General features: G+C 38.7%; 1 protein-coding gene across 14 annotated transcripts in view; it reads right to left on the reverse strand.

Moving 5' to 3' along the window:
* Cep128 (centrosomal protein 128) overlaps window positions 1-25,766 on the reverse strand; it is a 355,586-nt gene that overhangs the window by 231,031 nt on the left and 98,789 nt on the right. For all 14 annotated transcript variants that reach the window (XR_013044433.1, XR_013044434.1, XR_013044435.1 and 11 more), the window contains 2 exons: window positions 11,668-12,018; window positions 4,606-5,256 (listed from right to left, as the gene is read on the reverse strand). Coding sequence is in view for 10 of the 14 variants with exons in the window: in XM_016005823.3 (XP_015861309.1) it covers window positions 4,606-5,256; window positions 11,668-12,018 (1,002 nt within the window). In the remaining 4 variants the exon portion in view is untranslated. The remainder of the gene's footprint in view (window positions 1-4,605; window positions 5,257-11,667; window positions 12,019-25,766) is intronic.

Below are 25,766 nucleotides of genomic sequence, written 5' to 3' on the forward strand. Positions count from 1 at the left end.
CAAACCTTGCTTGCCAGGGTACCCCTCTGAGAATCATTCCTCTAGTGGGTTAACATCTGAATTATCAATTGCTATAAGCTGTATTTATGTCCTGGTCCACAATGGCTCCTAATAAGACAAGTTTTTCACTTGCTTGGTTAGTGAACCCAAGATATTATACAGTATTTGTGGCTATGGTGAAGAGTGTTGTTTTCCTGTTTTCTTTATCAGTCTATTTGTCAATTGTGTATAGAAGGGCTACTGTTTTTGGTTTTGGTTTGGTTTTTTTTTTTGGGGGGGGGGGATGGTAATCTTGTATCTAGCCACTTCACTAAAGGAGTTTTTCTTAGCTATAGGAATTCCCTGGTAAAATTTTTGGGGTCATTTATGTATACTATCATATGCTCTGCAAATAATACTTCAACATCTTTCTTTCCAATTTGGATCCCAATTCCTTCAGTTGTCTTACTATGCTCACTAGAACTTCAATTATTATATTGCATAGATATGGAGAAAGTAGACAGCCTTGTCTTGTTCCTGGCTTTCTCTCCATTTAATTTGATGTTGACTATCAGCTTGAGATATATTGACTTTATTCTATATAGGTACATCCCTTATATCCCTGATCTCTCCAAGACTTTCATCATGAAGGGGTGTTGGATTTTGTCAAAGGCTTTTTCAGCATCTAATGAGATATTCACATGATTTCTTCAAGTTTGTTTATATGGTGGATTATATTGACTTATTCTCATACATTCAACCATCCCTGCATTTCTGGGATGAAGCCTACTTGATCATGGTGGATGATCTTCTTGATGTGTTCTTGGACTCACTTTGAAAGTATTTTATGAAGTATTTTTGCATCTATGTTCATGAAGGAAACTGGTCTATAATTCTCTTTGTTGAATCTTTGTGTGGTTTAGGTATCAGGGTAACTGTAGCCTCATAAAAAGAGTTTGGGAATGTTCCTTCTGTTTCTATTGAGTGGAATAATTTGAGGAGTATTGGTGTTAGCTCTTCTTTGAAAGTCTGGTATAATTCTGCACTAAAACCTTCTGGCCTTGGTCTTTTTTGGTTGGGAGACTTCTAAAGACTGTTTCTATTTCCTTAGGGTTTATAGGCCTATTTAAATTATTTATCTGATCTTGATTTAACTTTGGTAAGTGATATCTATCATGAAAATTGTCAATTTCTTTTGGATTTTCCAATTTTGTGGAGTAGATTTTGAAGTAAGACCTAATGATTGTTTGCATTTCCCTCAGTGTCTGTTGCATTCCCCTTTTTGTTTCTGATTTTCTTAATTTGGATATTCTCTCTCTCTTTGCCTTCTAGTTAGCTTGGATAAGAGTTTGTCTATCTTGTTTTCTCAAAGAACCAACTTTTTGTTTCATTAACACTTTGTATTACTCTCTTTGTTTCTATTCTGGTCCAATCTATTTGGTGTTCTATAAAATCCTTCTTTAGGTTACAAAAATTTTCTTCTATGATTTTGTCAAAAAATATCTTCTAGGCCTATAAGGAGGGATTCTTCTTCTTCTATTCCTATTATTCTTAGGTTTGGTTCTTTTCAGTGTCCCAGATTTCCTGGATGTTTTGCATCAGCAATTTTTTTTTTTAATTTAACACTTTCTTTGACAGATGTATCAATTTCTTCTATTATATCTTCTATGCCTAAGATTCTCTCTCCCATCTCTTGTATTCTGTTGGTGATGGTTGCATCTGTAGTTCTTGTTGACTCACCTAGATTTTCCATTTCCAGGATTCCCTCAGTTTGTGTTTTCTTTACTGCTTCTATTTCCATCTTCAGGTCTTGAACAGTTTTATTCATTTCCTTCACCTGTTTGCTTTTTCTGAGCTTTTTTAGCTTTCTTAAATGAATTTATTCATGTCTTCCAAATGTTTGTATGTGTTTTCCTGGTTTTCTTTGAGGGATTTTGTTCCTGTAAAGATGATCCAGAACCTACTCTAACTGAACAAATTATTACAAGTTCCCCAAAAGTAACATGAAGCTTACCACACAGCCTAGTTAACAGTGGTAAGCAGAAGTGATGAGAATGAAAGGACACTCCATTTTCAATGACACTCAAAACTATAAGCTCCTTGGGAAGACCCAGACGTCAAGGCACTGTCCCGTACTGCTGACAAAACATTTCATGATCACCATCATGCAAAGGCCAGCTTTCCTGTTAGGTTTACACTATTCCTCCACAACAGCTCATGAACCAATCACCCTCTTTATGGAGATTTTTTACATATGATGAATTAATCCCTTCATAATAGTACCATAACTGTCCACACGTCCACCCACCAAGCTAACCTCAGAATTACTTATTCAATTTCAGATACTTCACCCACATTCACAATGGAAACCCAGTGGATGACTTTAACTCTAAAAATCTGCCCTCAATGAAGTTCTGACTGAATGAAAAACCTCTAAAAATGGACCTTTAGCTCCAGCCTCTCTCTCTTTCATTTACCAGAAATGCCTATTCTTCTACTCCCAAGCCCCTACACTGGTCTATACCAGTCTCCCCATCTGTGTTTGCCTATCGCTGCTCAATTCTACTTCTCCCAGTTACAGCGACCCCTCCAGACCTCCCCTGTCAGTGAACATGCTCAACAGTGTCTTCCAAAGCCTGCAGAGAAAGAGATGCTTTGTCTACTGTTAGACCCAGGACCCTTACATTTCCTTGTGGGCCTTTGCTGTGAAATAGAATGAGCACATTTCTGTCTCTCATGTAGTCTTTTATTCTTATTGTCTAGACCCTCTTTCTCAGTTATTTCTTTAAATGCTGGCATTCTAAAGAGTTGTTCTCCTCTTTGGCTTTGTACAATGCCCCAAATCTTGCGAGAGAACCTAACGCTCATGAGTTCCTGCTTCCTACATACTTTTGTTCTAATTTCAATTTCCCCTCACCTCCTGACCCTGTATGTACTCAAGTGCTTTATACCTAGACTTTCCTAATTAAGTGTAAGACCCTCCCACCTAACTCACCATAGTAAGAAACTAGATTTGACATTTTTCTCTCCAGATTTTCTGTACTGTCTGAACATTCTAAGTTCACAAATAGTGACATTATTCACCTGCTCACCAAACTTACTACCCAGTTGGTTTTGGTTCTAAATCGTTCCCAGAACAGCCAAGTGACAACTCAAGCAGGTGACTACATGGGTTCAAATCATGTCTCTAGTATTCTCCAGGCATGTTATTACTTAACACTTACGTCTCAATTTCCTTGTGAGTGAGAAAGCAATGCACACTATTGTCAGGGTTGATGTATTCAACTATTAGCTTATATAGCTAATAGTCCTTGTAGCTGTAACTGACACAAAGTGCTCAAAAATACTTTCTAACTGTATTATTGTAGTAGCCAGCATGTAATCTGAGCTCTTCTTCATAACCCTAATTCCAGTTTTATTCATGTCCTCATCCTTCTAAAGGGCTATTGCACCTAATTTACTAAATATTAAAATACAAATTTTTCAGAGTTTTCCATCTCCCATTTGGGATGCTAGCTTAGGTGACAGCATGTCACAGTTCCACATGTAGGAGACAGTATATTTTTTCTTAGTGGCATGCGACAATAGTGTACCTTAAAAATATGGTGTCAAGGACTATTAGTGAAACCTCACCTATTTGTCTACCCTTCATTCTGATCTGCCACGTCAGTTAATGGTCCTCAGATGGCTACTGCCAGAGGGCTAGACAAAACTCTGAAAAAAACTATGGAACAGTGTTCTATAGGTACCAGGTACCTCAATATCATGTTCTCTTAATCTTAAGTACTTCTACAGTAGTAGTTGCATTGCAAAAACTTCTGAAGGAAAATGACTGCTAAACTTCAACAATTTATCCATTTGTTCACCCATTAAACAAATACGTGCAAGGTATCAGAAACTATCTGAGGCTCTGATCCCACAGCTGAAACAAATCTCATGAGTTTCACTCTGACTAAGGGAAATTAAAAACATAAGTATGTAATATAGAACCTTCACCATTTATGTAGGATAGAAGAAAAGAAAAGTAGAAAGGTGGATAAAGTGAACACACCTGACAGCCATGTGATATCAATGACTGCCCCGCATGGCGACAATGCCCATGACATTAGGCTTTCAAAACATTTCTACAAATCCAAGAAATCTCAATCAGGAATTTACCCAGGAAGCATTGATTGAAAAGAGAAAGAGGAAATCACAGAGGCCTTTGGGGTCTCACAACCTACATGCTGTGTAGCTTTAGTTACCATACAAATGAGGACTGTGGCTATAGCTTCTGTGGCCTTGACAAGTCTTTGCCTTTTGTATTTTAGGAGGTCATAAATGTTGAATGAGGGCACATTTCAGGTCCAGGACTTACTGCCACCTCTACCTTTCCTGAACTCCCAAAATAGCTAAATGTTCTCTTTAAAGGGCTCCTATGCTCTGAAATAGACGCTCCCAGGTGGCTGCTATAACTCATTTCGACCTGGCCAATCAGGCATGAATAAACCTCTTTATTGTTGGTTTTATCTTCCCTGCAATGCTTGGGAATACAGAATGATCTCTAAAAGTTCATGCTTTATTAACTTCATGAGGCACCAGAAAAAAAATTCTGTCAGTATCATCAAGATAATTAAGCACAGGTACCTTCAGTGTCCTGATATGATTCTCTGCTTCACTCTTTTCTTTCTTAAAGTGCTTCATCAGCTCCTGGATATTCTGTTCGTGCTTCGTTTTCACACTGTGCAGTGAGGATGTGAGATCTTCCAGCTCCCTCTGGTGAACGTCTCGTTCTAAGTTTAACTGTGTGATAATGGTAGCCATTTCTTCCTCTTTGGACTTGGTCTGGGCCATCAGTTCAGAAAGGTCCTTGAACACAGCTTTCTTAGCTCTCTCTTCTTCGGCCAATTTATTAGCGAGATCTGCTCGGATGGCACTCAAGTCCTTGATGGACTCCTGCATCTCCAGAAGTTTGATTTTGTCCTGGGCCTGGCTCATCTTCAGCTCTGCAATTTCTTCCTCCAGGTGAATCTTCTCGGCTTTTATCTGGCTTTGCATCGTACTCTGTCTTTTCAATTCACTTTCCAGCCGATGGATGGTGTCGAGGGAATTCTTGACCTCCAGCTCAAGTTCAACTTGGTGAGACTGAACATCGCTGAGTTTCTGGTCCTTACAGTGAAGCTCCTCCTCCTGCAGAGCACGCTTGGTCAGGACGTCATTCAGTTCCTTCCTGAGATTCTCAATCTGTTGCAATGCTCCATAAAACTGGCTTTTCAATTCATCTTTCTCTTTCAGAAGCTAGTGGGTCATGGATACAAAATGAAAAGATGGTTACTGCAAAATTTACCACGGATCTTCCAAGTAACAAGATCAAACCTAATCCATAAGAAGAAGAAAATTTCACTAAATCATATTTAGCCTTTTTTAATGAAAAAATATTTTAAAGCTAGAAATGCAATAAGCATATAGTTATTATATAGCTACATAAAATCACATATTATACTACCTCACTGGTATGGACATGTATTTCAAATACCTATTACCAAAATGTACGAATCCATAATGATCAACAATTACTTAAATGGAAGATAAAAATCAAGCAAAGGGATGAAGAGGGGGAAAAAACCCTCTGTTGTGACTTACTAGATACTGAAATATTAAAACATTGCTTAAAATAACAGTATGAATATTCCAGTGAGACACTCAAAAAGAAGAGATAAAAAGAGATAAACAATAATATGAGGAACCTAGACAACATCAAATATGTTATGATACATGTGTGTCCCTTGTGATAAACTAATCAAATAATGTCAATGTCTGATAAGAAACCCAGCAACAAACAACAAGAAACCAGGAGAGCCAACAAAGATGGACACAAGGCATGGGAAGGATCTCAAGAGAAATATATCTCCTGGAGGGGAAGTGTAAACTGGGCGACAGAGGCAAAGAACCAACCATCCTGGTGTCTCATTATCAGAGGCCAAGAACCAACCATCCTGGTGTCTCATTATCAGAGACTAAGAACCGACCATCCTGGTGTCTGATTCTCAGAGGCCAAGAACCAACCATCCTGGTGTCTCATTATCAGAGGCCAAGAACCGACCATCCTGGTGTCTGAATCTCAGCACGTTCATTTCAAAAGGCAACAGCAGCCAGTGGAGCCAAAGCTGTTTCCGCCACACACTGGCCAGGAGCGATGCTTACGCTTGCTGCCCAAGCTCAACACACCGTCCTTGCTATGATTTTTGTCGTTTTAGTTTTTGTTTTTTACTTTTACTTTTACTTTTAACAGAGAAAAATGCTGCGTATGCTTATGAGATGCAGTAAGGTAAATATTAAGGTTCCTTTCAGAATCTGGAAGGTCAATTTGAAACAGACTTTACAAAGCTACATAAAATCACATATGTATACATATGTACAGGTGAAGAGTAAAACTGTCCAGAGGGACAAAGGAGACCACAACAAACAGGGAGGGGTAAGAAATAGAAGGTAGGGGACCATGAGGGAAAATGTATTCAACACACTATACATATATACACATAAATGAAATGAATAAAAGGAAAAAAGAAAGAAAAGGAGGGGTGACTAAGCTGTGACCTTTGACCTGAAAAAAACTGAATTTTGCTTATCAGTTCTGCCATAAATAGGACCATGGACTTAAATTTTTTAATCATTTATCTTCAAAGAAAAAACAATTAACTAAGCACAATGGCTTTCTCTGAAGGCTAGAACAATGTTCTTGGACTCCCCAGCCTCCAGAACTGTGAGCCCAATAAAATTCTATGGTTTCCCCTCAGTCTGTGGCTTTCTGGTACAACAGGTAATAGCCTCATATAAGTTGTAATAACAAATGATGTAGCAGGAATCTTAAAAGTTCTTATTAATAAAATCAAACCTGAGGCGAGTTATTGGGGTCAATGCTGGTAGATCAGAGAGACAGAACAAGCCACAGCTATCTCACCTCGCCGGATCCTCAGCTGGTCTTGTCTCCTCAGACTGGAGGCCTCTGAGTCCTCATCCGGAATGGGTCTCAGCTGAATTACTGCTCAAAAGCCTGAATGCTTAACCAGCCAAAATCTTCTAGTTTCTGGTCCTCACGCCTTATATATCTTTCTGCTTTCTACCACCACTCCCTGGGATTAAAGGCTGGCTTTCTGGGATAAAAGGCTGTGTCACCATGCTTGGCTATTTCCAATGTGGCCTTGAACTCACAGAGATCCAGAGGGATTTCTATCTCTGGAATGCTAGGATTAAAGGTGTGAGTGCCACCATTTTCTAGCCTTTGTATCTAGTGGCTGTCTGTTCTCTGACCCCAGATAAATTGATTAGAGTACACAATATTTTGGGGAACACAATACCACCACAAAATACAGTTCCATAAATTAAAGACAAACATCTTGTTAAGGGAATCATTATATTTATGCTACTAAGGAAGATGAAAATACCCTGTAAGGATAATAGGGCCATATTAGAAGAGGAGACAGCTTAAGTATGTGGACTTAACCCAAGCCATGAGTTAAGAGGCTCTCAGATAGAGATAAAGGCTGGAGTCTCATGACAAAACTATCTGGTAGAACATTCTCCTCCTAAAATTGGTTGAAACAGCAAGAATCCTTCTTGTTCTCACAATGCAACAGGTCCAGAAATACAATGATCTAGTAACACTCCTTTGAATCCCAGGCTCTGCTTCTTTCCAGCTGTCTAGGGTTCACCATCTTCCCAGTATTCCAAAATCCTATCAATTCCCATGAGAATGGACAGCTCAAGCTGGAGAGAAACAGGACACTAGTCAGGTCCGGAATGTTCTTCGGTAATATAGACACTGAAAACCAAGTAAGATTCATATATTTGCTTCTGGCTAAGGGCTAGGTGTGGTTGGTTTTAAAAAAAGTGAATAAAAGAAGTGATAAATCCCAGATCGAGATTCTGGAACTGAAGGTAAGAACGAAGAACTATTATAGACAAAGAATAATCTGAAATGTATGAATCAGTAGCTCAAGAAGAGCCACTGGAAGATCACTGTGAAGTAAGACAACAGTGAAGAGTGAGATACAGACTTGAATGAGAGAGATCCTGACAAATTCTGAATGATGACAACAAGAATTACTTTTAAGAAATAGAAAAGAGACAGGTGCCAAACCCCTTGAGAGAACTGGAAAAATAATGGGGCGGGGGGGGGGGGGAGCAGATGACAAGCTGTGAGGAGTAAGAATGAGAAAAGAATGTTCTAGACAGGCAAGCACAAGAATGACAAAGAACCTTGGTAGGAGCAGAAAGAAGGGCAGCTCCTGCAAGGCCTCACACTAATGTCCATATCACCATTTTAATTTTACTAAGAGGTTCATGGGGGAGGTTTCAATGTTATTCTCCTTTTGAAAAAAATGCAGAAAATGCCAGTACTTCCTGAACTGCATCTCATAGGCTCAAAAAGTGGAACACATCAGCAATGAGCCTCTTTACCTTAAACTATTAAAATAGCTCAGATCTCAGGGCGCAGGATATAACATCTCTCAGCAGGGGAGAAATTCATAGACGGAAAAGATCGCAAGCGAAGATTCTTAAAGTCAAACACGATCAAGCAAACAGCTCAAAACACAAGCAGGCCGAAGATTCCGCCAACTCAGCAGGAGAAAGGAAAGAAATGCAGAGAATACTAGCCATACTAACTCTAGTAGAGAGAAAACTAGGAACGCACACACTACGGTCAAATTCAGACTTCTAATTCTTCCTCTTTACTTTTCAAAGCACATCTGAAAACCAACCATTTCCAACAGCACTGAGAAAGAAAACAAGAAACTAAACAGTCCTAACAGCCAAGCACGGCAATCTCCCTGTCTGTCCATCTGCACACTACTCAGGTGCATCATGGTACCTGGGCCTTGCTTATGTCCTCTTCCTTGAAGGGAAAGAAATTACCTGGACTTAATTTCTTTTTGATACCATTTTTCTGTGATTATATGATTTTTTGGTTAAAATTACATGTCCTAGTAAGTAAAATACTTTTGGGCCATATGACCAAGATTCCCTAAATGTACATAAGAAGAATAGAAATCAGGGGAATTTGAAGAGAAAAGAAGCATTTAGTCTTTTAACACACTTTTATGTGGCAAATCTTAAAGCAGAATATAAATTATGCTACAAAGAGAAACCGACTAGGCATAAGAGCATTTTACAAATAGAAAAAACTGTATCATTTAACTACACAAAATGGATCAACAAAGCTACAAAGTTATTTAAGAAATAATTCATTCATTCTTTAAACCATAAGATGTTATATTTTTCCTTTAAAATATACTTTCAAGTATACCCAAATTTATGAAACTAATTAGCCCCAAACAAAAAAGTGGACTAGTTATGCCTTAAGGTGTCTTTGTGATTTTTCTTATAAATTAAATATTAAGTAAATACTCTGTAGCTGGAAAGTTTTCCTGTGTTTTGTCCAGTCCCTCAGCCACTCAGACCCAAGTAAACACACAAAGGCTTATATTAATTACAAATTGGATGGCCTATGGCTCAAGCTTCTTGCTAGCTAGCTCTTATATCTTAAATTAACCCATTTCTATTAATCTATGTTTTGCCACGTGTTCCGTGGCATACCTACTGGCATGTTGTTCCTTGGGTGGCAGGCTAGCGTCTCTCTGCCTCTGCTTTCTCTTCCTGTCTCTCTGCCTGGATTTCCCACCTGCCTCTAAGCTGCCTTGCTATAGGCCAAACAGTTGTATTTATCAACCAATCAGAGTAACACATATTCACAGCATACAGAAAGGCATCCCACACCAATATTCCTTATAGGCAATATTCACTAAGCTGCTCTCTCTCTCTCTCTCTCTCTCTCTCTCTCTCTCTCTCTCTCTCTCTCTCTCTCTCTCTCTGTGTGTGTGTGTGTGTGTGTGTGTGTGTGTGTGTGTGTGTGTGTGTGTGTGTTTTACTGGGAATTGAACCCAGGGCACTGAATATGACAAGTGTGTACTGTACCACAGACCTATGACCCCAGCCCAACATTAGGATGTCGTCCTCTATTTACTCTCCACCTGATTATTTAAAGCAGGTTTCTCATTGAACCTAAAGCTTGATATTTTGACTAACCACCTGTCAGGAAGCCCCTCAGATGCACCTGACTCTTGTTCTCAGTCCTGGGACCACAGATGTGTACCACTGTACCCAGCTTTTAGATAGGCTTTTAAGACCCAATTGCAGGTTTTCATACTTGTACAGCAAGTATGTACTAGCTACTGGATACTTGTATAATTTCCCAAAATTATTCACCACATATTTGTACATCACAGATTTACTGGACACTTGCAGCCTCTGTGAAACATTTCTAATCCTTTCTCCTTTGATTAACCATTGCTCGAACTGCGACATGCCACATTAATTTTTAAGGTTTTTAAAGGATAAATTACAATGCCTGCTGTGATAACTGTAATCCTACCCTAACTGCAGCAATCATTTTAAAACTACTCTGCTTATCATCAGTAATGATAAATGAAAAAAAAATAATTTTATCAGGAAGATTCTGGGAAATTTTTTTAATAATTTTAATATTCTGAAAACTCAATCTAATAAGTGCTCAGCACCATAAATTGGGATACTGCCTGGTGACATGGACCCTTCTAAATTACCTCTAATGAAGCAAGATCCACAGATAGCTCCCAGTCAATCAACAGCTGTCTTCCCTTACAGGCATGGTCTCAAAACCAGTTGCCAGGCCAGACCAACAACAAGATAATCAAGGTAAAGGAATTTTCTAGGATCCAATCAATTTAGATTAGTCCAAAAGCTGCCTTACCTCCTGGCAACCCATCACTCACTGTGTTTCAGATGAGCTAAAACAAAAAGCACTCCACAATGAGCAGGCTTCCCTGATCTTGAATCTGAGAAAATGCATATTTAAACGGTAAAGCATCATGGTCATGACATTTGACCCAAAATAAGCATCTGCCATTATAAGTAATGTCAATGGATCCTATAAATATAACTGTCCTGAATTTTCCTTTTTTGCTGTTATTGTTATTATTTCCAAAGAGAGTTCACTTAACCAAATGGTTATTCCGGACTATTTTAAGTTCTTGACAAACAACAAAGTATATATGATAATCCTAGATCAAACAAGGACAAACATCAATCATGACTTTGCGTTTTATTCTTTTTAACATCTGTGTTTAGTTTGAACCAAAGAAACAGTTGAAAATCAACACAGGATCATTAAATCTATTTAAAGTAACTGATTGTGCAAGAGACAAGATAATGTGGATACATACCAAGATTAGCACAAGGATTTCTGTTGCTGTTAGGAGAGCATAAAAACGGAGCCTTGTGATCTGCTGGCACTGCTCTGCCAAAGACACTCTCAATGTCCAGAATAACTCATTAGTCACTACTACAGTCTTAACCCTCTCCTTTCTACCCTGGCCTTAAGTCAAAATACTCAAACAAATGAGACTGGAAAACATATGCTGTAGGGGGAGAGCCATAATGCTAAGGGAGACTAAGTGACTTTTCCTCTGGAAAGTTAGAATATTGAAAAATAATTCAAATTAGGGAATTCACAAGCTAAACTGAGATGGAAGGTAGAAGATTCCTTCTCAATTCTGAAAAGGCACCAAATATTTTTGTCCGAGATGTATCAATAGCTGTAGACACAGCATGGTCCTCGGGTGTTTATTCAAAGGATGGATGAACAAAGGGTTAGGAATCTGGCTCTTATACCTGATTGTTCTTTTCTGTCAGCTGGTCAAGGGTTTCAGCTTGTTTCTCCAATGCCCGCTCCAGCTTCTTATGCTTCACCTTCCACTGGCGGATGGAGTCCTGGGCCTTCGTTTTCAGGTCTTCTCGCCTCTTCTCTGCCTCCTCTCGCAGGGCCTCCGACCTCTGGAACTCACTAAGGTAGTGTTCTGCCTGCTTGGTCGCATCCTCTGCATGGCGAGTCAGCTCTGAGATCTGGAGGTCATTGTGCTTACGATCAGCCTCACAGGTCTCAAAGTGATTCTGGATCTCCTTAAGTTGATCCAACATCTGCAACTGTTGTTTTTCCCTGTTCTCCAAGTCACGTGTTAGAGTCTAGAATTAACCACATGGAATATTAAGATTAAATTCTTGTCAAGGTTGGGTGTGTACCATGCAAAACAAGACACTCTACTGTCACTGAGACAAAAGCCATCACCACCCAATTTCATTCACAATCAGTCTAGAATGCAGGCTTCATTTCTGCATGTTTAATAGTCAAATTAACTGGGGATAAATTATTACCTATCTTTCACACTATATCTTTCTAATTGTCACAAAATTAGAAGGCAGTACTGAGAAAAACGTGTTATTTTAGTAAAAATCTACCTACTGCATTGTTCAACTGAAGCAAAGTCAGTGATTTAAAATGTGTCAGATTATTAGAAAACACTTAGAAGCAATTGTGCAGTGTTTCAATTTCTGGCAGCACATGAAAATTATTATGATAAAATAATAAATCAGTAACAATCAAATGAGCAATGATGACGGAAGCACCATGTTGATTACACTATGTTTAACAGCTCCTTTCAAAGATTCCCTGTGACGGGGTCACAGTTATTTCCAGTCATAGCAGTGTATTATAAGTCTAGACAGTTCTCTCATACTGTTAGGAACTACTGCAGTACACACTTGGAAATAAACTTATTCAGGACATTTCTTTAGTCAAGGCAAGTATCTTTAAACCTAGATTTCTACCAAAAGGGTGGGGTGGGTAATTTTTACATTTGAAGTTTACATTAAATCATGATGGACAATTCATATTTAATATGAGAATAATTAAATATTGAAAGTAAAAATGAGAATAATTGGTTTTATACAATTAAAACAATGTTACTTCACTCAAAACTTTGTAAGGAAGTCACAAGTACAGAAATTAAGTATTCATAATGTTTCACAAGAGATATCCCTCCTGACAATTATTTCCCTACACCTAGAAATAACAAATAACTCTAAAATGTCATTGGTCCAAAAAATAATGAATCCAACAGGCTAGAATAATGCTGTGATTCAGAGGAGCAATGAACACTATCTATGTACCTGGAGGCATTGACAAATAGGCAGGCTAGAAGCACTTACAGAGTTCTGGCCTCAACAGCAGCATTTTTCAACCTCAATTTCATTAACCATGATCAGTGGCTCAAAACTAAGCATCATCCGCCCTTAATTTAATGATAATCAAGCTACAATTCACAGAACTACAAAGATTGGGTATAGAGTAAGGAAGTAGTGGGGACAGGAAGATCTCCTTAGGAAAGGGGAAAGAATAGTTACAGATGGGGGTGGGGAGGCTGGAACAGGAGAATCAAATGGGGAGGGGGAGGAGAGAGAGGGACAAAGGATGAAATACAGGGAGAGACAACTATGCCTAAAGGCCATTTGAGGGATATTATGGAAACATAATACATTAGAAGCTTCCTAAAATATAAACATGTTGAAGGTAATCTAAATGAAATCATCAAGTAATGGGGGGGTTGGGGGGGGGGACAGGAATCCAACTGGCCATCTCTTGTTACCAAATGAAGCTTCCAGTACTGGGATTAGGTTAATCTAATTGAGTTGTTGGCCAAAGGGGTCCCATGGGAACCACCAAACAACCTAGGCTGTTGCCAAGACTCCAGGTTGCTCTCCACAAACTGACAAGAATACCCCATTGCTGAAGACAACACCTACACAACCCATTGAACATGGAGAAGTTGAGCTGGTGCCTACATAGAGCCTTCACCCCTACCTGCTACCATCTTTGTTTGGTATAGGACGGCACTGCATGCTAACAAAAGAGAAACATAAACACCAATCTAACCACAAATCCTTTGATCTACAATAGAGTCTGGCCTGCAAGATAAACTAGAGCAATAGTGACACAAGGCTTGTGGGAACAACCAATTTCTGATATGTCTTAAGGCCCACTCTTTAAGATGTAATCCATATCTGATACTGCTTGGTTGACCAAGAACCTGAGACTGGATAGCCCAGGGACCTAGAGTAAAACCAAATACTACTGTTCTAAATAATAATAATAATAAATAAGAAGAAATGTAGCAATAAAATGACTCCTAATGACATTCTGCTATACTCATAGACCAGTGCCTCACTCAGCAATCATCAAACAAGCTTCTTTCTGCAGCAGATGAGAACAAATACAGAGACCACAGTCAGATATAATGCTGGTTAGAGACTTGGAACACTTAACCCTAAATGGGATGTCTCTATCAAATCCCACCCCTCAGGGCTCCAGAACTCTGCAGAAGAGGAGGCAGAAGGAGCATAAGAACGGGACGAGATGTAGAACATCAGGAAAACAAAACCCTTTAAATCAGCATGAGCAATGATCTTATGAATTCATGGAGACTGAGACAGCATGCACAAGGCCTGCACAGGTCTGTCCCAAGTCCTTTATGGATATGTTACGGCTTCCAGTTTAGTGTTTTTATGAGTTGTTGAGTGTGCAAACAAATGGGTCTCTAATTCTTGTACCTTCTCTTGGGTTCTTTACCTTGTTTGTTTGTTTGTTTGTTTGTTTGTTTGTTTGTTTTTAACCCTATTCCAATGTTTTAGTTTTTGTTTTATCTTACTATATTTTATTTTATTATCATCCCTTAGAAGCCTATTTCTTTTCTAATGAGAGACAAAAAGGGGGTAGATCCAGATGGGAGGGGAGTTGAGGAGGAACTGAGAGGAGTAGAGAGAAGGGAACCATAATCAGGATATATTACGTGAGGGGAAAAAAAAACTTTTTTCAATATAAATAATAAGTCAGTTTGACATTATAACAAAAATTCTTTTTTAAACAAATAACCATTCCTTGAAAACAAGGTTCATTTTCAGAGCAACGGGTTTGCATCTGCTCAGTTCACCAAGTTCAAGGCAGCCTGGAAGACATGAGTCACTCCTTTGTCCACCCAAATCAAACAGGAAACTGAGAACTGTGCACTTGTTTGCATGGAAAATTCTACGCTGAGATCAGAAAACTCTAGTGATTGTGGTTTACCAAATATTTGCCCTTTTTCTAAAAGCTTTACCAATATTCTAGAAATCAACCTCATTAATGGGCAACAACAACGATTCCACATTTGATGACAACAACAAAAAAGTAAACTTTGTTGTTTCCTTCTTGTCTCTTTTGGCAACAAATAACTTAAAAGGAGCACAATTGTAACTACCCTGTGTCACATACCTGGCTCCTAGATACAGTGTAAATACCAAAGAAACTGACAATTTAGTTGGGAAGGTATTCACAACCAACCTCAAACTCACATTCAACAACAGTGAAAGCTAAAAGATGGTGCAGAACTGTCTACAGGTCTACATTCTGTAGTCAGGCTTCCATGATGTTGCACATTTTGGTGGCAGGCAACCAAGATTTGCTACACTTGAAAATCAGTCCAAGATAATACACTCTGTATGTGAAGGAAAGATGCTGGACACAGTCTGATTCCAGAGCCTCTGTTTGTCAACTTTTGCTAAACCACCTTATCCTCAAAGGTCCCTGAATCCAATAATTATCAATAACTAAATCCTTTAGTTATCAATCCCACAGTTCCATCCTCATGTAGAACTGTCCTCTTTAAGGCAAGGTCCTCCTTGCACTCCCCTCATCCCTGGGTAGATGCTAACTACCAATCTACCCAGTTCCTCAGCTCCCTTCCTGTTGCTAAACCTGATCATTTAGGAGAGCTCTTTTCCCTTGGCATCCTTTTTGTGAGCTTTCAAACCTGGGTTGCTAACTTCCATATTCTTTCACTTTAGTCATTTTCTTGCTGACATCTCAAACTCTTTCTAAACTGTTCAACAACAAAACCACCAGCTGTGGGTGAACTAGGCAGTTTCCTCAGCCCTACCACAAGCTCTGAATCTCTTAAGGAGAAAAACAAGTCACACAAGAAGGAGTATCAGTCAATTCAATCACAAATCAAGAGCCACTCATCAGCAGTCAGAAAATTTTCCACACCACCATCCAATTTAAACAATGATCATTCCAAACTATCTCATTTAATACCTAACATCTTTCACCCACTTTTAATATGCAGGCCAGCTCTTCCTTCATAGGCCAAATTGAGGCAGTCATGGAAGGACACCACCAAAAACAATCTACCTGTACAATTCTGAACCTTACCAATGACTAATCTGTCTTCTTCTGAGACCTCTAGAAGACCCCGTTATTACTATACAAATAAGCCAGGAATGCTATTTCCTGGAAGCAACTTCTATCCTGAAGAACTCTATATTTAGAAGATATAGAATTATCTCAGTCCCTATAGCATATCACTTCATGGCATTTATTCCCTGTTTAAATGTCATCAAAGAAGAAAGTCAAAAAAAAAACACAGAAACACACATCTAACTAAGAATTCTTTCTTATACATTATCAAAATGTTATTAGATCTTCCAACTAAATCTGAAACATTATATAACTCAATTCCATTTCTATTCTCATTCTTCCAGGGTGAGAAAATGTTGATGTGTACTTATGTTATAGACCTCAGATTTGGTGAGATCTCAAAGAATATAGAGGACTCAACACATTATAGTCAGACTTACGATAAAATTTAGTAAGAGGAAAGGATACCAAGAAAAATCAGCAGAGGAAAGGGGAAGAGAGGCTAAAACCCATGGAAAATAGGAGTTAGTATCCGGTTCTCTCTCCCAGTGGAGTTAAATGTGAAATGCACAATCCCTGTAGCAGGGGAATTAACAATACCGATAAAATGTCATCAATTAGGAAAACTCATTAGAAGCTCCAACTATGGGATTTAACTATGGGATGGTCTCATAAGCACCATTTACCTATCAGATATCAAAACTCAAAACTTCAACACAAAAACAAACAACAACAAAAACCCCCAGATATTCAACATAAACCACAGTTTTTACACAGTCTAAGCAAAGTAAATAGTAATAGTAATAAGAGTCACACAAGCTTGACTTCAAATCCAAACTCTGGGACTCTGTGGCCTGAAAGGAGCAGCTTATTCTCTTTGAACTAAAGCTATTCCATTACAAAATGAGCCAAAGAATATCAACTTCTCAGAGGAACCACTACCCACACAAGATCTCGAAAGCACATGAAGAGTGAGTGGCAAGTACATTTTAGACACTTAGGAATGAATAGATTTTTTTATATATAACCAAAGGCCATATTGTGATTAGAAAGATAGTCCAATGTCTATATTTTAGAGAGGGGAAGTTGAAGCAGAGTGATCAATACAAGATAAAATAGGTATTTGACACAGAAAGGACTAGTCATAAGTCCTCACAAATCAATTAATATTTCACTCTATTAATTACCTGAATATAGGCTAAAGAATTTTAATAGCTATATAAGTGGCCAGAAACAGAAAGGAATCCTGAAATAGGAATTACATAAACATCATTGCACAGGTATTTCTAGAAATTGATAGAAACTCGGAAAAGAAGAACTACAGGAAAAGGCTTAAGCTGAGTTTAAATAAAAACCAGGAGCTAGGGTTATAGTCCAGTGGTAAAGCACTTGCCTACAATGTGCAAGGCCCTGGGTTCAACCCCCAGTAGTAGGGGGGAAAAGCCTTCCTATCTTGTTAGGCATGCTGGCTCAAGCATGTAATCGCAATACTTGGGAAGCTGAGGTAGGAGGATTAACAAAAGTTCTGTTAGCCGGGGGTACATAGTGAATTCCAGGTCAACTATGACACGTAGCAAGACCCTGTCTCAAAAAGAAACAAACAGACAGACGCATACCAGAGGTGAACACTTACTACCTACAATGTCAAGACCGAAGACTATGTGCTAGGCCCAGAGGAAAGTACAGCACAAGAAATGCTGCCTGGGAGGGAAGACACACTGGTGTGGGTGAGTGGAGACATGATTTCGGTCAGCAGATTCTGTTCAGTAAGACTTCAAAAGGGAAGAAAGACAGAAGACTACCAGGCAGTGTGAACTGTGAGGAAGAAAGCATCTGACTAAAAGCGTGGAAATGAACACGAACAAGAGTCTCCACCATGAGTCCCTAGTGGTTGATGGTAGAGAGTGACAGTTCTAAAGGCTAAAGAAAGACTGGACACTAGGGTGAGAAACTGGGCTGCAGGGATGTCAAAATCCACTTGGAACTTCAAAGGCTTCCCAGCAAGGAATTAACATGATCAGACATGTAACTGAGGAAGATTAATCACTACAGGACATTATGCTAATACTACACATTAAAATATTATGACAACATTAAAAATAATTGAACATTATCCATTTAAAGTGGGAATGGACTTTTAGAACCAATTCTTTTTTCAATTCAACTCAATTTCAGCCAAGTCAATAAAGCTGGCTTATAACAGGTGAGAACAACCTGTAGCATGCAAGACTTAAAAAGGAAAAAGAACACCTGTCAGTTTTTCTAAGAAAAATCCTCTGCATATTTCTGTTCGATGCAGTAAACATATACTGTGCTCAAGAATATGCAAGCTGCCAGGATAAAAAGACAAATGTGACGGAATGGTTCTATGTTCTGCTGTTCCAGAGACCTACACAGCCTTGTAGAGAAGATGGAGAGCTGATTTCCTTTTCATACATGGGATACAGATGAGCAACCCTTCTCTGTTTCAAATTTCACTTTCCTCACAATTCCAGCTACCAAGTATGTCCTGGTGCACCATCCTCCAGTGCCTTCACATCATCATACAATGTTTCCTAATGAGCAATGGTGGTCCTTGCAAAAGATGCCTGAACACCTTAGGTACCAACTAGGTGAACAAAAGGAGATAAGTCACATTGCTAATGAAACTGCTTAAAAGAAGAGAAGCGCCGGGCGTTGGTGGCGCACGCCTTTAATCCCAGCACTCGGGAGGCAGAGCCAGGCGGATCTCTGTGAGTTCGAGGCCAGCCTGGGCTACCAAGTGAGCTCCAGGAAAGGCGCAAAGCTACACAGAGAAACCCTGTCTCGAAAAACCAAAAAAAATAAAAATAAAAATAAAATAAAATAAAATAAAATAAATAAATAAAAAAAAAAAAAGAAGAAGAAGAAGAGAAGCAGGGATGGGGACATGGGACAGAAACTGAAAAAAGAATGTCGAGCTCAGCCAATGTAAGAATTTGATTCCCAGCATCACTAAAGGAACCATGGGTCTAGACTCCGGACCTCTGCTTTCTTTTAGCATTCTTCATGATTCTGTCACTATGAACCTTGATGTTGACAGAGCAAAGTCTTGGGAGGACAATGGGGAAGAAAGAAAAGATAAACAAGTGGATGGGACCAAAAGAAAGGTCTCCCCAACACTACCCAAACAAGGGTTGATTGAAGGATTCAAACTAATATGATGTCACAATGTTTGTTAAATAATTCCAAAACTAGGTGTAGCCAAATGAAAATATAATCACTTGTAAATTTTGTGTTTTCTACTGAAAACTAGTGAAAAGGCCACTTGTTAAATTTGTTCAATTTTTCCAGTTTTATAACATTTTAAAAAACTGGGGGAAAAAGCCCTTCTAAATATCAAGGGAAGAAAGTGACTATCATTATAATGTCTATAGTAGCTGCCCTGTCAGATGTGTGTGTAGTCACACACATACACACACACACACACACACACACACACACACACACATATATATATATACCAAATATACAATAGCTATGGCCTTATGTTTATACACACACTATTAAATGTACTACAATAAAAATGCACTTTATAAAATTATAAAGATAATTATTTTGTAGTTATTTAATGGACCATAAAGAATAACTGTCACATTTTAATTATATAGTGAATTAAAATTTGTATATTTTTATTAAGTTTAAGACTAATTAGCCGGGCGGTGGTGGTGCACGCCTTTAATCCCAGCACTCGGGAGGCAGAGCCAGGTGGATCTCTGTGAGTTCGAGGCCAGCCTGGGCTACCAAGTGAGTTCCAGGAAAGGCGCAAAGCTACACAGAGAAACCCTGTCTCGAAAAACCAAAAAAAAAAAGACTAATCATTTGGTTACAAATCTTTGGTAAGAACACGTGTTAGTGACACTATTTCTCATAAAATCTCTTCAACCACACAAGAATAATTGGTTCCACAACACAGTTTCTAGAAACACACTGCAGTAAAAAAGTAGTGTGTATTTGAATGTACGGGAACAGCACATTAACACAAAACGGCATCTCAAGCATTGGCATTCAAAACTTTGTTCTTCTAAAACATAAAAGCAGTAGCCCCAAAGCAAAAATTGGTCAACAAGCCACTGGAAATAAGATTTCATATAATTAACTACCATTTGAAAGAAATTCAACAAATTATCCTTAATAATGACCCTATTAACAAAAACTCCCCTGCACTCTCCTGAGCTAGGCTTTCTGGGGTACAAATCAGATCCCTAAATGTCATAGAGAGCTTTGGAAAGCAGAAGTAAAGCAAAGGTCATGTTCTTACTCCCTCTTTGGCGCTAATGGCAGTCAAAGAGACGCCATGTTGTCCCATGATGAATGCCCACTGTTTGCCTCAGAGGGTTTTGCAGCATCAGCTTCTAAAGCTTCTTGGAAGTCTAGGCAGGACGGCAGGACCTGGTCTGGTAATTATGTTAACAACACCAAGGGTTACAAAAACATCTAGAGCAGTTCTTCCCACATTAAGCATCAATATTATAGAGTCTGACCTTCACTGAATAGACAAAATAACTAATGGACTTAACAGGATTTCATCTGAAATTCTCAGATTTTTCAATTAAATCATGCCCCACTCACCTCTGTTGCAAATTGGCCTGACATGCTATTGCATGTCTTGATGAACTCACTCATTTCAGGATAATTTCAGTGTTTTATGAACTGGTACTGAAAGGACAACTCATCAATTGTCCAGTCAGAAGAACTAAGACAAGCTTCTTTGAACAAAAGAACTCAAATCAATCAAAGCAAGTCTGCAGCTTTGAAACATATCTCCACGAAGCTAAATTAGGCCATCACTCACTGAGGCCATAATACAGAAGGCTTCTTTCAAAGTACAGGAATGGCAAAGAGAATGCACATTTAAAATCAGGGAGCAAATTCTTACCTCAAGCAAAACACACATAAAACTGATTCAAACTTTTAACAAGTTATGGAGAAAATAAGACATCAAGGACCACTTTAGTGCCATGTCAAAAGAGTTTTATGTAACTTTCCATTGCTAGCATATTAATTTTAACCATATATACTCTTATCATTTTCTTCCTAATAAGTAGAGAAACACATACATGACACTAATCCAAAATATTAGGTCCCTTAAGTCTTAGTGATTAAAAATAATTGTTTCTCCACACATCCTATGGGAACATATGTTAGTACTTGTACTTTTTAATGAAGTATCACACCAAGCCTAAGCAAAGTACAGGAAATAATGTTCAATTAATTAAATGTGTTCATCTCTGTGAAGAAATGAAATATTAACTTGTTTCATTAACTGTGATGCTCATTATCCAGATTTTAAATACATATCTCTTCAGAATGTTTAGCTTAAAAACAAGGGGCATATAGCCAACTTCTAGGACCCAGCAACACACAAGGGAAACTCTGACCCTACACACATATCTTAAAGTACATTTGTATTTTCTTAATTTTTTTCACACTCCATTAGACTGAATTTCAACCATGTAACTCTTGATGTTTAACTTGACACTTTGAGAAAAAAAAAGTTCAGGGCTGGAGAGAAGGGTTGGTGTAGTGGGTGGCTGTTTGTGCCATGCCCTGAAGCACCGCCCCTAGTGTGGCTGCAGGTAGGTCCTAGGTACCTGCCCGTGGGCGTGGCCCAGACAGGGACCCTTAAAACCGGGGATGCACATACACACGCTCTCTTCGCTACCTTGTGGTCTTGGATGCTGGTGCAGATCAGGGCACCTTTCCGAGATCCCTATTTCCTGTATGGTGAATTTGCTGTATCATGAGTTAACCCCCCAATAAATTCCTATAATCATTAAGCTATTTCTGTGGCTTGGTAGGGATTTAATCACATTAGGTTGGTGGTCAAGAGCACTTGTTGCACTTGCAGAGGTTTGAATCCCAGCACCCACTTGACAGTCCAAAACTGTCTATAACTCCAGTACCAGGGATCTGACCTCTGTGGGCACTAGGCATAGACATGGTCCACGTACATACTTGTAGGCAAAACGCTTGTATACATAAAATAATAAAACAATTCTAAAAAATTTTAACACAGAAAACATGTATATTGTATAAACTACTCTGTTTTCAGGGCTAAAGAAATGGCTCAGAGTGCTGGTTGCCCTTCCACATTCCAGAGGTCCTGAGTTCAATCCCCAGCAACCACAGGATGGCTCACAACCATCTATAATGAGATCTCGTGTCTCTTCTGGCCTGCAGGCATACATGCAGACAGAACACTGTATACATAATAAATAAGTAAACCTTAAAAAAAAAAAAAAAACTATTCTGCTGTAAACAGATTGGTTTGGGGATCCTCTGAATGAGTGGGACAAACTGCTGTGTAAAGTAGCAGGCCACCACAGGCGTCAATGAGAAGCATACAGCCATACCTCCCCAATATTGATGGAGTCGTAAAGAAGTCTAGAACAAATTAAATAAGACAACTGAAGGACATTAGGTCCTACTTCACAGCATACATTGAAAATGAGGAACTCAATGTAAGCTAACCTGTACTGTCAATGCAATGCACCATTATGGAGCAATGCATTATATTTCAATACATGGTTGTGAAAGACCAACCAGGCTAAATTTGGTGAAAGCTAATAGTGGATAGCATAGCAACAGAGTTGGATGTCCTAGATTGATGGGGAGATCAGGAAAACAGTGTGTCAAAAGATCCCAACTAAAGCCTTAGTCACCTCAGATAATAAAAACTGTACACACAATGTAGAAGTGACATCGGACATAGCATGCTGCCCAGAAAAAAAAGGTTTAAATGAAGTGTTTCATCCAATTCACTAAATTGGTTTTTTAAGGATGGTGAGTGAATCAGAAGTACATAATACAAATATTATCTAACATATCCCATTTCATCAAAAATTATGACATTCAGCAAAAACATAAAAGTGTGGCATATAAGTGAAAAGAGCAGAGAAATAGCCTTTGAGGAAGAGTCCAGATGTTGAACTTATCAAAGACTTCACATTAGCTATTATCTTCAAAGAGCTAAAAGAAACCTCATCAAGTAAAGCCATAAAAAGGCAAAAGCCACTTGTATTATTACTATTCAAGCTGCTGTGACCAAGTGCTGAAAAGAAGCAACTTAAGGTGGAAAGGATTTCCTTGGGCTCAAAGTTCCCAGAAGACAGTCCATCATGGCCCAAGGACAGGCTGAGTTGATGACAGCTTGTAGCAGACACCAACATCTTGGCAGCAGAGTAAGCCAAGAAAACTTGAGCCAGGAGCAGTCCAAGTTGCACCACTCACAGCCTGACCTGAAAACCCAACTTCTACCAACCATGCCTCCTGCTCCAAAGGTTCCACAACTGCCTCAAACAGGCTTGCCAGCTAGGGGGTCAAGGATTCAAATAACTGAGCCCATGGAGAACATTATAATTCAAACCTTAACTGCATTTTTAATGGGAAATCTGGAACTAGAATGTATGGTTGTAAACTGAAATGAAAAGTCCACATCAAAGTGTCAATAGTTCATTTGTACTGCCAAGGATTCTACAATCAATGGAGATCATGCAATCTGAAGACAAGTAAAAAGAATTTTAAAAAATGAATATAGCTTCAGAGAAGTGTAAGACACCAAACACACATAATGAGAATACCGAATGAAAAGGAAGAAGAGAAAAGTGCAGAAAAATGCTGGAAATGGCAAAAGCTAATAAACTCCAGAAGTTGAAATAAACTATTAGTCTACATATACAAGGAATTCCAAGAGGAATAAATATGGGATTAAATTCAAAAGACAAACCTCGAGAAAACTTTGAAGACAGAAAAAGTGACTCAACATATAAGGGAATTCAGTAAGATTGTAATCTTGTTCCTTATGAAGAATAAACGAGAGCTGGGGTGTATCTCAGCTGACAGATTACTAGAATGCAAAAGCACGAAGCTCTAGGTTTGATCTCCAGTCACTTAAACTTGGCATGCTGGCAAACCCCTGTAATGCAAGCATGTAGGATCAGAAATTCAAAGTAATCCTTAGCTACAGAGTGAATTCAGGGATAGCCTTGCCTCCGTAAGACCCTGTCTCATATAACAAAAACAAAATAAAAGTTTAATGGAAACCAGAAAACATACACTCACTATATTCTAGTGACTAAAAGAAAGGCAATTAGCATTTCAGACCCAGCAAAACTGTCCTTTAAAATGAAAATAAGGGCATTTCCAGATAAACAAAAATTGAAAGAACATGGGGCTAGTAGAAAAGCCTTATCTAAAACACTAAGAGAGAATTAAGGATGAAATCAATTGCTACCTATTATTCATTCACATCTACACGATGTGATAAAACAGTGACTCCACCACCCTGACCGCAGATATCCTCCTTTGCTTTTCTGTTATTGTGATGAAACACTAGAACCAAAAGCAACTTGGAGAGTACAGAGTTTATTTGACTCATATCTTCAGGTCACCACCATCATTGAGGGAAGTCAAAGCAGGAACTCAATCAGGAACTAGCAAAAATGGAGGAATATTGTTCATCTCTGCATTCACCGTCTGCTTTGATCAGCTAGCCCAGGAACTGCCTACATAGGTATGGTACTATCCACAGTGGGCTGGGCCATCCACATCTATTAACAGTCAAGACAATACCTCACAGATGTGGCCACAAGCAGGCCTGATTGAGGCACTTCATCTCAGAAGAAGAGAGACTTCTTAGGTACCTCTACTTGTGTGGATTTAACATAAAAACTAACCAGAACAATAGATAACTAGATGAATGAATTAATAGCTAAACTGAAGCCAAGTCTCAATAAGGATAGAGTCAATGTGGTAACAGCATGAAATTTGTTACCATCATGAGGCCATAAACCCTACCTGTTCAGCTATTAATTTCAGCCATTTTATATAGGTTATAAGATTTCAGAATAATTTTTATAATTTCTAATTATTTGCTGTAATTATTAATTTGTTAACATATATATAATGTATTTTAAATTTGATTTCTGATACTTCAGTGCCTCAATACTCAAAGAGTCTATATGCCTATTTCTGTTTCCTGGTTGTTGTGTTATGTTTTGTTTTTTCATTTTTTTCTTTTTTGATTGTGATGACTGAATGCCAGACCATATAAGACAAATCATATAAATAATGCAAGGCTCAAAGTGATATCTTTCTCCCCAAAATACTTGCTTTTGGGGGGGAGAGACCACTACAAAAGGAACAGACCACATCAAAGCAGATTAAAGGCTATGCTACAATGTGACAGTCCTTGTGTTTAGTATATTTTCAGCTCATCAAGGCTCCAAGAGGTTAACATAGGGTAAAAGTCTGAACGATTTCCCAGATTCTTCCCAGAACTTCAGTCAGCCCAGAAGTCTACCCTGTGCCTTTTTCCAGTTTGTGAATCAGCACACATTACAGGGGAAAAAAAAAAGTCAAAACCACCACTGAACTTGGAATTTCAACAAAATACCTGAAGCCTCTTTTCCTTGATTTGTTAATAAATCTCTAATTCTTTCAAAGTTTTAAAAATAGATGCCTGTAGTGATTAATATTAACTGGCAACTTGACAGCATTTAGAATCACAGCAGGATATACTTATGGATATAACTATGAGGCTATTTCCAAAAAGGTTTAACTGAGAGAGGAGAGACCGACCCTGAATACGGGTGATCCCACCCCATTGCCTGGGTCCCTGAGTGAACAGGAGAAAGCTGCCTCAGGTTCCTGCTGCCACGCTTCCCTGCCATAGCAGACTGTG

The sequence above is a fragment of the Peromyscus maniculatus genome, chromosome 14 (assembly GCF_049852395.1).
Source record: "Peromyscus maniculatus bairdii isolate BWxNUB_F1_BW_parent chromosome 14, HU_Pman_BW_mat_3.1, whole genome shotgun sequence".
Taxonomy (NCBI): domain Eukaryota; kingdom Metazoa; phylum Chordata; class Mammalia; order Rodentia; family Cricetidae; genus Peromyscus; species Peromyscus maniculatus.